At 50.7% G+C, this 13,607-nt stretch overlaps 1 protein-coding gene across 3 annotated transcripts in view; it reads right to left on the bottom strand.

The window, feature by feature from the left end:
• Window positions 1-12,897, bottom strand: part of PRDM6 (PR/SET domain 6) — a 73,748-nt gene extending 60,851 nt beyond the window's left edge. For 2 of the 3 annotated variants that reach the window (XM_090131685.1, XM_090131687.1), the window contains exons 1-3: window positions 12,560-12,897; window positions 11,596-12,126; window positions 3,235-3,542 (exon numbers count right to left, since the gene is read on the bottom strand). In XM_090131685.1, coding sequence (XP_089987811.1) covers window positions 3,235-3,542; window positions 11,596-12,118 — 831 coding nt within the window. In that variant the 5' untranslated portion in view covers window positions 12,119-12,126; window positions 12,560-12,897. Of the gene's footprint in view, window positions 1-3,234; window positions 3,543-11,595; window positions 12,153-12,559 lie in introns of those variants that run through there. The other variant, XM_090131686.1, reaches the window with a different exon arrangement.
• Between the last annotated feature and the right edge of the window lie 710 nt (window positions 12,898-13,607).

Here is a 13,607-nt window from a genome sequence, read left to right on the forward strand (position 1 = left end):
AGAGTTTATTGTATTTTTATAAAATACAAGCAAACTCTGGATATGATAGAAGTGGGCCAAAAGGGAAAAAAGAGCTACAACTAAAAATGACTAATATTTTTGGCGTACTGAAGGCAGATCTTTTTGTAAGTCATAAAAAGTCATCTTGGCTGATTGCTAGAGAACTTTATAATTTCCCATGAACACCCATAGGTGTCAAGGCCTTTTGTGAGGTAATGGAATGGTATGTAATTCACTCTGAGTCGCCGTACATTATGCGATATGGATTACATACAAAGCAAACACTGGCTGCATGGTGGGAACACTTGTGCAGACAGACCAAAGCATATTTCCATAGTGTTGAACTATACATCAAATGCAGTGTTTTCTTGATGTTTCCCACAACAAAGAGAACTGAAAAAAATAAAAAGTCATCAGATTAGTAACTACGTTTGAAAGTCTTCGTGATTCTATTTATCTGGTATACACTGAAAACAGAGCTGTAAATGAAAACAACTACGTATCAACTTTACTTTGAAATGCAGAGACAAAGAAAAATATATTAGAAAGCCATTTGCAATACTAAGAAAGATAATTTTTCTTCATGAGGTCCATCAAGACCTAATGCTGAATAACAGATCTGTAGGCATATTTGTAGCCATCTTGAACAGATGCGTGGAGAAGAATTTACTGCAGTCACAGCTTAAACAGTAAGAAACTCCTTTAACACTTCCAGTCACTTAATCCACACTCTTATACCATATAGGCTAAAAGAATACAGACTATTCAAATGCATGCTTTCTATTGCTTTTATTTATTTTCATAGCTCAACTTTGTAAACCCCCACACACTTTCTGCTGACTTTATTTGGCTATGTGTTTTTTTTAATTAAACATTAGTTCTCTGATAGATAAAACATACTGAATTGAAAGTCAAAATAAATAAGAAATGGCCAAAGCTTTATGTTTAGCTAATTCTTGGGGTATGTTATTCTTTGCTAACAATTTTTGGCATTAGCAAAAATAATCTGAGCTGCCTATGATACTTCCCCTCTAAAAAACTAAATTGAATTCTTATTTTGAAGATAAATCACTTAAAATACACACACGCACTCATTTTTGCTAGCCAGCAGGAAATTTTTGTTGTCTGTTAAGAACAGAAGACCAAACCCATGTGAAAACTCAGCTGACACTCTCTGGTGGCCTGAATCTGGATATCTTATTTTTTTTCAAGATCTTTTTCTTCTCTGCTTTTGGTGATTTCCCACAGACACATCCAATACCCCACCCCAACTCCTTCCTTGATTGCTTTCAACAATTTTTAAGTTAACCTGAAATCAGACGATTTTTGCCCGTAAAAAAATACCAGTTTTTGTAACTTAACTTGCATAAAATTGATTCATATGGAATTAATCTAATTTTAATGGATAATGTTAATAGTAAAAATGAATGTGCAATTCCCTAACTCCATTTATTTTGCTAAATTTCAATAGTTTATGTAAGCCAATTATCTGGCAAGTTTATTTTATTATTTAGCATTCTCATAACTAAAGTAGTTTAACATAATAAAACTTCAAAGCCATTATAAAGGTTTACATTTAAAAAAAAAAAAAGATTGACAACATATCTTATAATGCTCTCGTTGTAACAGTCGGGCTTTGTCAGAAACAGATTTAAGCCCAATTTAATAATACCTGATATAACAGAGGAATACCATCTCTACAGAAAGCAGCAAAGAAACTCCCAATCATTTCAAGCCATACAGTATTTCATGGAGTACTTTTAGGTGTGCACCGGGACAGATCTTTTACACATTAATGTGAAAAATTCTCTTGAGCCACAATGACTCATGTGAGCAAATACTTCGAGGCAAACCCCTGATGTGTTACTACTATTTATCTGCACAGAGAAATTTCATAGGAGTTCCAGCTAATGGAAACAGGTCATGTATGCCAGGTAGCATGAAAAACAGAACAAAAGAAGGAAAAGAAACGGTTTCTAGTCCCAAGAACTGACCATCTAAATATGCACGTTTTCCATGAATGACTACTATACAAAGCATATCAGCTTCACAACATCAAATATCTTTGAGAATCCATTCCCTTTCACTTAAATCCACTGAAGACAATAAAAGGGCTCCTGGTATCTTTGGGATTTCTTGTCAAGTGCCTCACCAGGAAGCATGTGCTTTGATTTCCTGAAGGTTCTGATTTGGTCTAGGTGGGCAAACACCACCTTTAGACCTGTAGGCACACTCCTACTACCTCTTTGTGGCAGTTGATCTGACAGTGAGCTACTGTAGCTATGGAGGACTTGACTAAGAAATAACTCCTGCCAGGACACAGTAAAGAATTGATGGCAAAAGGCCAGGTAGACAGAAGGCTGCTCTTAGAAATTACAGAAGTATTGATACACACAAGGACTGCACTTGTTCTCTATTATCTGTGAGGCCTGAGTATAAAATATCATCTCTTCTTTCTAAGATAATCATTGGAGATCGTTAGCATCCATGTACAAACTACAGCTCAGCATGGGAATCCAGCACTCCATGGGACACTGTGTGTCATGACCAGTAAAGGCCACACGTGTCCCTTTGCAGTCAAGGAACACAAAGGAGGGTGTATGCTCTCTTCTGCCAAACCACAGCAGATTATTTAGCGTTCATCATGAAACAAACCAATCCACCGCAGCCTGAACACAGCAGCTATCACTGTTTCTTTCTCTAAGATGGTGACAAACAGAAATGCTTGCAAGTGTCAGAAGCATCTCTAGGGGAACCTGTGGCCAGCGCAGGGCTGCAGGAGGACTGAGCTGTTAGCAAGCAGGCCGTGCCTGGAGGTGCAGCAACTCCATGCACTGCCTGCAGACTGCATCAGGGCACTGCACATGTCCTCCTCACACACCCAGGTGACACACATGGTTGGGACAGCGGCCTGGCAGCTCCGTCAGCTCCTGCCTCTCAGATCAGAATACCAGAACCACTGTGTGCTGCAATCCCAGCTATAGCTCTGCGTTCTGTGCCACAGTACCTGCCCCAACTGGCTCTGCAGTGTGTGCCATGGAGCTCTGAGGTGCCCGTGGCTTTCTGGGTGCCTTCAGCAGGTCAAAGCTTTTGGCTACATTTCCAAACCTGCTGGGTTAATTGACTTACATTGTTGGTCTGTTTTCTTCTGCTTTCACTCCGTAAAACTACAATTACACTCAATGTCTGTTTCCAAACAGCCAGCTCTGACAAGGAACAAAGGCAGCGACTTACTTCCCAGAGGTGCTGAGTGTTCCTGACGGCTCCCGCTTGGACCTTCTCGGGCAGCAGCAGGACGCCCTGGAAGGGCCCGATCCAGGTGCCCTGCTGGATGCGCTGCGCAGCGCAGATGCCGTAGGCCAGGCCGGGCACGGTGCTGGTGCAGAGGCAGACCTCACGCGGAAGGTCCCGCAGCCACTCGGGGATCTCAGGTGGCGGGGCGGCTGCGGCCGCGCTGCTTGTGCCCACCAAGCGCCGCAAGGAGTGCAGCGGGCCATGCATGGGGCACTCGCCGTTGCGGTTGTCGGCACACATGTCGCATCCTAGGGGCAGAGGGAAGCTGTTAGCACGGCGCTGCCGAGGCCCACCCGCAGCCCACATCACGCTGTGCCCATTGGTATGCTGCAGTGGACGTCCCCCGCTTTGCCAAGGCCCTGCATGAGAAACCCCAAAGGAGGGCCCGGTGTGCATCCTGCACGCTCAGTGCGTTTGCAGACCTGCCAGGGCTCCTTTCTGGTGACACAACATTCAAGTTTTACTTTCTGGGTAACCAAAAGTGCATGTAAGTTACCGTGGTGCATTCCAGCCAGACATTCACCAGCGATAATGCCTGACAAATGACCTCCAACTGCCTTGCCACAGCTTGGTTTAATTGGAATTGGATTTAATTTCATCCCTTTTGTAGAAGAACATTCACTCCAATTTTACAGAGCGAACATCTGAATGCGTTTCCACTTAGAAAATAAGCATGACCTCGATGAATGGCAAATTCAGCGTGTGCAGACATTTACTTCTTCATGACCATATATAGTCTCAAAATTAATATTTTGTAGCAAATATCACCTCTCCCTAGCACGTATATGAAGAATGTATTTGGAGCACAGGGTCTGTGCCTGCTGCATACAGAAGGACACAATTTAGTGGGCAGTTTTGGCAATATGTGAATGGCTGGACTAGGTGATCCCAGAGGTCTTTTCCAACGCTAAGGATTCAGCAGTTCTATGAAGCTGAGGCCATGGACAGCACGCCTGGCTTGGTGAGCAGCTCTGAAGGAGAAAGATCGTTTTTACAAAAACGTTAATTTCCCTAACCGCGTGACTAAAGGATGATGTTGCTCTATTTTGGGAAGATCCAACTGTGGTTTTTCTTTTCTGAGCAAAGGAAATTTTGGTAAATTGTTTCCGTTACACACTGTTGAACATGCCATGAATGCACCACTTCCAGGAAAATGTTTCACTCTCAGGAATCCCATTTCTCTAGAGGGATGCTGAGTTAACACAACAATAAATCTATTGAAATGTGTTACCCTCTTCCATACATCTCACTTCTGTATTATTGGAAAAGTTTTTATACAAATTTATTCTAGAAATGCAAATAGACAGGGAAAACAGCAACTATACTGTAGTACTCCCAGAGAAGTTCTTATATCTTTTCTCTAATAATTTTACACTGCTTACAGCCATCTTTACACAAGTACAGCACAGTACTCACTATAGGAGTGGATGCTGTTAGCCACAGTCCTGTGCTGGCTGATGGCAGTGGCCACAGCTCCAGCTCCCAGCAGCTGTGCTTCACCCCACAGTGGGCACACTTGTAATGGGCAGGCCTCCTCCCTGCACAGCTGTCAGAGGGAACCTTCCTCTGCTCAGTTAAGGCTGCAGAAGAACTGTGAAAGCTGTGTATTCAAAATGCTGCCTCTGTCTTGAATTTTAGACAGGCTTTCTAAGCCCTATTTCCCATCCACCTCTTTTACATTATACCATACAAAAACAGCTGAGTTCAGAACTGTGACAATATTGGAAGCTCATTTTCTGAGGGTCTGCTATGCCTTCCTGTGTGTCCTTCAGATCTGTGCTCCGTGGAAGCTCTGCACACTGCAGCCCACAGGAACCCAGCTCAGCAGTGCAGTACTGGTTGTAGCCCTGCAGGACACCAACCTGAATCAAACACCTCTGCACAGTGCTGGAGCAGTTTGTTAAGGAGATACCCCACTGTGAGAGACTCCTCTGTGGGGTTATGCCACCGCTGCAGCATGGGTTGCATGCTTGGCCTTACCAGCTAGAGGTGACTGGGGGCTGAAGTTGCAGGATCCTGGGGAAAAGATTCTGGCAGGTACTTAGAGAAGATTGCTATGCAGCCAATATTCCTACAGCCATCTCTAGACTCAGTGGATAAAAGGCAGCACACATATGTTGGGGGCTTGGGATTGTTTCCACAGCTAACTTGGAAATGGAAGTATCAGCACCACATCTTCCTTTCCTTCTCAGAAACCTGTGACCAAGCAGCCCTGTGTTTTGGGCGTTTCCAAAGATCTCAAAGGTGGCACCACAATTTATCACACCCAGAGCATGCAGGAAGAGATCCCACATAGGAAAAAAAAAAACCAAAACTAAACAAAATAAATTGGCATCTGAGCACACTTTGAATAAATCTTGCATCTTACCATGCAAGTTAGAGTGAAAATGTGGGGCAGAAGAAGTGAGGGCTTACTGGGAGGATGCCTAACAATGACGTCAATTAATACCCAGGGCAGGCCCTTCAATCCAGTTTGCCCATGCTTCTTGGTCATCTTTATACAGATAATTCTCCTTTCTGATGCCATGTTACCAGGGGCTGTTTCAGAGACACCGTGCCCCTGTAGCAACAGACACTGGACATGCAAAGGCTTCCTCATGTCTCCATTCAGACCACTTTGGTGTCATTTCCCTGCATCCTATTTCCAGACATGCAAATTCTTTCAGGCACACGACTTGTAGCAACTGCCCACTATGAGGATTTCTTGACTTCTTTCTGACAATATGAGCAGATAAAACATTTTATTTCAACATCTTAAGTGAAAAGAGATTAAGAAATAAAAGAGAAGTGTAAACAAACTCCATGTCACTGTCATTTACCCTTGCAGAAAGTCACACATAGTGCTATTTATTTTCTGCTGTCCAAAAACACTGGTAACATCTTAATGCTTGGCAGCTGCTATATCTTATCTCCTTTCCCTCTGTCCTGCCAAAGCTGAAGGTTTGGAAAATGGGGCATCTTCTCAAACTGCTTTGGCTTGTGCCTTTTTGAAGAGAAGGATGGAGTCTGCTTTTAAGTACTGAATTTCTTCAAATGCATGGTTTATACAGATCCAGTTTTTATTTAATTTTTTTAGTTACTATAAATAATAACTAAAAACTAAATAAATATTATGAGGATTGGGAGCCCTACAATGTTCGATTTACTTTGCCTTCAGAAAAAAGCCAGTGCACCTCTTTTCCGTTACATGCATGGGAGGCTGTGATGCAGATGCATTTTCTGTGGTGCCATACCACCCATTTAAAGGCAGTCTGCCTGCGGAATCCCAGTGCATGGACTTCCTTGCCTCCTGGGACAAAAGAAGGAAGCCCTTTAGAGGACCAGACTTGGTCTTACCCACATCCTTGCAAAAAGGACCAACAATATCCCATGAGAGGAACACAACATAGCACGTAATACAACATGCACACGTGAAAAAAAAAAAAAGGTCTGTGCTGTTTTTTGAAACAGAAAGAGCTGTGACCACTGCAAGAGTCTGCAAACTCTTGGAAAGATCCACGGGTGTGGGAAGCTCATCTGGAGGGACGTGGTGAGGCTCGGTGGGACATGTATGAGCTCTGCACTAGAGTGCCACACAGTGCAGTGTGAGCATAGGCCTCATCTGAGGGCTGTGCTCTGCTGGTTAATAGAGATACACATTCAAATCCCAGATCAAGAAACAAAGTAAGAAATGGGAGAAAATTAAGGGATTTGCTGAAAATGGAAAAAGTGAGGAGGACTCAGTCAGAGCAGAGTGTCTCCTGATAAAAGGTCACTGGAAATGCACTACTGAAGATCTGAGTGCAGCCAGGCTGTATGGAAGGAGATCAGTTCCTCACTGTATACCTTCATGGTCTATAGATGTGAAGATTAAGGACAGGAAGAAGCAAGGGGAAAAAAAAAAAAAGAAAAAAAAAAAAAGATTTCCTAGTGGAGCTGTTTGGTATGACTATTCTGGGTAGAGTGCAGTATGTTATCGTTTATTTGGCTCCATAAAAATGAGCACAGTGTAATGCCAGCACCATAACTCCATGAGTACACTTACAAGTGCTAGAGCTGAGCAAAAAGGAAAGGAAAGACTGTTGCCCCCAAAATATAATTCTAAACATTCTTGTACCTAAATAGCACTGTTAGAGCATATCTTAAAGGAAATCTGAGAGGAGAAAGCTTTTGTCAGAACAAGATAGAGCCCAACACAGCACTAAAACCAGCAAACCAGCTGTAACAATAAATGGAAGAAATACATTTTTGTCTTGGCAATAATACGCTTCAAAGGTGCAGTTACACTGGATACCTGCAGTTTGCTGGTATTTAAAGAAGAACGGCCTCTGACCCCCTGCTTCATAACTCACTGCAAGCACACAGGTATCCAGTGCAAGTGGCCATCATTTCACACCGTGCTGCTCCTCGTGAGCATAAATCACCACCGCCAGCGCTGCGTCCTTGGCTGGGCCCAGGTACCCAGCCGGGAGGAGGGTGGCAGGGCGAGGCCAGACCCCCCATCTCTTGAGGGCCAACGCTTTCCTGCGGTTCACGCCCCTTTGTGCCTCAGTTTCCTCACTATGAGCTGACAATAATCTCTTTTTGGTGCTGCAAAGAGAAATTAATCGCTGTTTTGCACATGTTCTGAGCCTTTCTGACGCGAGCTAAGCCTTCGCCCTTCCCAACGCAGACATCCCATGCCTTTCGGATCCCTTTCTCGGGAGTTGCTTTGCACGGCATACGAGCAGGTCCTGCCGCCCCGGAGTCGCGGTTCAACCTCCGGCGAGCCTCGAACGGCTCCGCCGCCGACCCCGAGCTGGCTCCCGCGCCTGTCCCTGCCGCCGCACCGAGCCCGACCGGCGAAGCACCCTCCCGGGACGGTACTCCCTCCCGAGGGCGGCTGCGTCCCGGACACACGGCGCGGCCACCGCGCCGCCGCTCCGGAGCGGAGCCGCCGCTCAGCCGGAGGTCCGCCGCGGGGTTGGGGTGTCCTGCGCGCCTCGGGGACAGGGGAGCCGGCAGAGCGGCTGTGGGGCTGCTCTGCCTTTGGAGAGGCGGGTGGGGGGCTGGCTGGGGAGGAGGGCTTGTTTTTCTCTGCCTTCGATTGAACGTTTGAATGAATTAAATTTCCGTGTCAGGTATAAGGAGGATAGGAGAATATTGTGTGTAGATAAACCTTGCCACCCTCTGCCCCTGAGAGACCCCCATATACAATGTAGAGATGATGAATAGGTTCTGGGAGAGGAGATCGAAGTTCAGTCCGCACCGGCTCCACTCTCTCCTACAAAACTATAGGGCAATTAATTGTGGCTTGTCCCCTCATCCTTCATCTCCTGGTGGCACATATCGATGGAGATTACTGCTGATGGACCATTTTATCACCCTAAATAAACAGTCACCACCTTCCCTAACCTCAATCTAATATATGGCTATCTGCTATATTTAAGGGTGCTGGGTAACTAATGATGTAAAACAGCTAAATCATACAGGTTACCAGCAGCCTGGAGAAAACATCCGAACAGCCCTGGCGCCGAACGTCTTCACCGTACAGCTTACACCTCGACACCGAATGGGACCGCTGGCGTGGGTGACACCGTGCTCTGCACGGTGCGTTCATTGCCGGGGCACGCTGGTGGTGCCGGCACAGGGAGCAGTCCCGCAACGACTGCCTGTCCTCTCCCGGCCGCCCTGCACCCCCAGCCCCGGGATCGGACCCCCGCACCGCCCTGAAACGTCCTTCCGAACTCGGAGCTGGGAGGAAAGCGGTCCCCGTCCACCCGCCGAGGCTGCAGGGCCCTAACCAGCGCTGTATTTGTTCCTTAAACACGCGTTCGATTGAACGCATTTCCACTCTGACGCTTCGTCCGCAGCTCTCCGGTCGGTCTCGTCCCCCGCGCCGCGCCGTGCCCGCGGTACCGCGACGGGGCCGTATGTCCGCCGCCCGCTGGGGGATCTGCGGGCCGGAGAGGGGGGAGGTTCTTCTGTGAGGAGCGGGGAGGGGGGTCACACGCGGAGGAAGGGGATGCCCGGAGAGGGACGTCTGGCAGAGACGGGGCCTCGGGGCGTTCGCCGGCAGCTTCTCGCCGCGGCCGCTGGGATGAGCGGCCGAGGGGCAACCCGAGGTGGGCGTCCTGCCGCCGGGGAGAGGGTCGAGGTCGCGGGTGACCCTGCTCCCGCCGGCCGCGGCGCGCCGAGGGCGGACAGCGGGGAGAGCTCGGGCGGAGGCCGATCGCTCCCAACCTCCTCTGTAGCGCAGACCGCTCTTCCCTCCGAGCGGCACCCCAGGAGCGGGGTGCGCCCTGCGACAGAGCCACGTCCGCGCCGCGTGCCCTAGCACCCGGGGACCTCCCGCCGGACCGGTACCGAGCAGCTCTGCCTTTCCCACGTTCGTGTGCATGCGAGCGAGTGGCACCGCGAGATTCCCTCACTCCTTCCTCATTTACAAGTTTCTTTCTCTTGATTTTTAAGAACGCGTGTGCTCGAAGCGAACGCACCTGGTCCCAGAGGGTTGTAACGCTCAAGCCGAAAGCTTTGCGCAAAGACAACCGAAACGGTGTTAGAGTGAAAGCTGCCCAGCGAGCCAGCCCGGCGGAGGGAGGCTTGAATCCCGCGGCAGAGAAAGGAGAGGTCCGCCCGGCAACTCCGGGTGTCGCCGCCCCGTCCCGGCAGCGCGGCTCGCCGCGGCCCTCCCGCAACCGCGTTGCCCCAGGAAGCCACATTCGCTGTCGCGACTGGGGAGAAATGGCGCAGACACCGCCACCGGTTCTGCAGCACGCTGTTATTCCGATCATTCCATAAAAATGCTCTCTCCAAATCTCTTTTTATCTTTCTTTCTTTTTTAAAAACCTTTATCTTACAGATTTACAGAGCTGGCCGTGGAGGTGAAACATGAATTGTCTGAACAGTTCAGCTGGCGATTAGAAAGTGGATTTCAGGTTCCATTAAGTGCATGTAATTTATGAGATCGCGTTTTATGCACAGAAAATACACAAATACATTTCGCTATGGCTCAGCATCAAAATCGCTCAAAACAAAGTTGGTGCCCAAAGTGTGAAGGTTTGCAGTGTTAGGAGAGGACAGGAGTGCCCACCAAACAGACTCTGCACCAACTTTCCTCCTGCTCTTCACACCGTGATTAAGACCACGCCAGCGCCCACGCTGTGTAGTTTTAGCATATAACTGAGTTTCACGGAAACTTTCATAACAAACTCTGCATCCGAATTGAAAAGAAACGAATACGCGTTCTGCTGGGATGTTAGTGATCCTTGTCTGCTCAGCAGCCACCCTTGAACAGACATTTCAAGGAACAGGGATCACAGAATTAAAGGATTTTAGGAAACACTGGATAAGAGAGGGCGGTTGATGCAATTTAATAAAAGTCTACAAGGCGAAGTCATGGTCTGATGCTTTAACAGGGCAACACGCGTGCTCGCGAAGTTAGCAGTACATTTGGTGAATTAATAAAGTTCATTGGTTATTTTCAGCCCACGAATTTCCTCGGACGCAGAGGACGGGCAGAGAAAGGAACTACAGATGAGCAAAACCAACTTCAAGAGTCACGAACCTGCAGTAGATGCCGATGTTCAATAACTAGGGCGTCCCCACCCTTCCAAAAACTAAATCAAACAAACACACGGCCTCAAAAAGCAGGCAAACAAAAACAAAATCTAAACAACCAGTTGTAATTAGCAAAGGGATTCAAGATTTCCTGTCCACCAAGAGCTCAGCGAGTTCTAACACTCGGGCAAACGACGTTTTCTCCTCCACAAAAGCCGCTTTCCATACTCAGTGACGGCGTCCCGCTTTACAGCGAGCATGAAAACTAAAACTACCGAGGTGTTAATGAGGTCTGAAAGGAAAATGATACTCCGTGATAAGACGGGGGAAAACTTTGCCCATTTGGCTGAAGCTGCAACTTTGCTCCTGCCCAGCTCGGAGCAGGGATTGATTTCTGGGGATGCATCGAGGCCCAGGCTCTCCGGGCAAGAGCCGAGTGGTACAGGCAAGGCGAGGAAGCGCCGGGTAAATGGCAAACTCCTCACACGCTCCGTTTGTGGAACTACATCCCTAGCAGCCCTCCGAGAGAAACCGACCGCGCGAGAGTCCTTCCGATGCAGCCTGCCTTCCGAAGAAGGAGCCGGCTCTCCACCACGAAGGTGGTCCCCCCGGCGCTGCAGCCCTCCTTCCGAGAGCGCGGCCACCGACGCTCACCCGGCGCCGGGAAAAGGCGGCGGGCGGGGTGTGCTCCCTCGGGAGCGCGGTGCGGGCGGAGTGCCGGCCCGCGGCGGGGAACGGCGGCCACGGGGCGCCGAGAAGCGCGAGGGGAGCTCCGGTACGTACGGTTGTTGGGGTCGCTGGTGTGCTGGTTCAGGGGGATGATCTCCATGCGCTGCTGCCCGTACAGGTAGTAGTCCAGCTCCTCGGCCGAACAGCGGAAGCGGGCGGAAGCGCGCTCGCCGCATTTGCTGCCGCCGCCGGCTCCGCACAAGTCCTTGCCCTGTAGGGGAGCGGGCGCTCCCCCGGCCGTGGGCTCGGAGCTCTGCAGCGGGGCGAAGACGGGCAGCTGGGTGACCGGCAGGGCGGTCAGGCCGGCCAGGGACGCGGCCGCCGCGGCGACGCCGGACGAGGCGGATGAGGAAGACGGAGTGGACGAGGACGAGGACGAAGAAGCAGAGGAGAGCGAGGCCGGGCGCTGGCGAAGGCTGTCAGCCGGGGGCTCGGCTCTCTCGGGCGGCTGGAGCTGGGCGAGGGCCCCGCTGCTCTTGAGCTGGCCGCTCTGCGGGAAGAGCTGCTGCCAGTGCTGCAGATAGGCAGGATCCACCTTCAGGAACGCGGAGCCGCCGGGGTCGCCGGGCTTCAGCATCGCGCTGCCTGAGGAGCGGGGAAGAAGAGGAGAGGAGACGTGAGACCCCCGCCCCGCCCCGGTCCACGCATGAGCTCCCCGCACTCGGCTGCGGGAGCAGCTCCGCCACCCTCCCCTGCGCGGCTGGCGGGGGGAAGCGCGGAGCGGAGCGGCGAAGCCTGGGCGGGGGGCAGCGGCCGGCGAGCCGGAGCCGCCCCGGGGCGCCTGTGCCAGCGGCAGTCGCGCACACGGCGTCTTGCCTTATCTCTTCCCCTCTCTCCGCGGCAGCAAACGGCTCTCAAAGTTCGCAGCAGGGAGACGGAGGAAACTTTAGCCCCACACACACATGCACAAGTCTGTTCCCCGGCAGACTGGGACGGGGATAGAGCTCTCAGCACACCGGGGAGCCCACCCCTGCGAGGCGGCGGGGCCGGAGCCGCCCCCGGCCCGGAGCTCCCTTACCTGAGCGGGTCACGCAGGAGCTGCGTGGTCAGCGTGCGGGAGGGTGCGCAGTCCCGGGAGCCCTCGGGCCGGCGGAGTGCTGAGGGAAGGGCTTTTCTGCGTCTTTGTTGACGGGAAACGGGATGTCCCCTCCGGGTGCCGGCTAGATGCGAGCCGCCAGGCTCCCTCTGCCGTGGCTGCGCATGGTAGTCACGGCCGGGCTTCTCGCTCCTCTCTGGCAGACTCCGGGCTAGACACGTGGGTTTTACGACAGCGCAAAATACAAGCGTGTGTGGTGTGTACGAGAGGGAGGGGAGGGAGCGGGAAGTTACCAGCGAGCCTGAGCTCAGAGCCCTTTTTCTGGCAACATCCCCCACTTTGTTCCTTGCTCAACTTTTAAAGGTGTCCCCTTCTGCCTTCCCTCCCCCAGTCCCTCCTCCCTTCTGCCGTCCTCCCTGGCTCCGGGCGCGCAGCACCGCAGGAGGATCTGCGTGCAGCGGTCCCGTAGCCGCTCGGTGCCCAGCGCCGGGCCGGGCTGGGGAGAGGAGGCCTCGCTCTCCCTGTCCTCGGCCCTCGGGCTGGGGGTTACAGCCCTTCCCAGCCCGTTCCGCTGCTCCGGTGCCGCCCTACCGGCTGCGCCGCGTACGCCTCCTAGGATGACCTCTCTGCCAGACCGCGGTCACCTAGGACCTGTACTAGGGCTCCCAGCAGAGATGGAATTCATCGCTGTGGAATTCCTCTCCCCTGAAACCCCGTCCTTTCGGGCACCAGCAAATCTAATTCCTGCTCTCTCTGTCGGTTTTAGCACCAATCAATGAGCACGCTGGTGGAGATGCAACCTATGGCGACATACTTTGCTAACTTCTTTTTCACTCCGCTTTCCTCAAAAAATAGTGTTTTCCGACTCCTTTACTCAGCTGTTGAGTTCACCTGTCAGGGAGAATATCACCGGTTCTTCGCTGCACCGTACAACAAAACTAGAAATGTCATCTGTCTGAGGTGTATCACACGCACATGGTATCCGACACATTTAAGACTAAACAGTCAGACCAAGTGCTTTTATCATCAA

Source organism: Phasianus colchicus, chromosome Z (genome assembly GCF_987193195.1).
Source record: "Phasianus colchicus chromosome Z, bPhaCol1.hap1.1, whole genome shotgun sequence".
NCBI lineage: Eukaryota > Metazoa > Chordata > Aves > Galliformes > Phasianidae > Phasianus > Phasianus colchicus.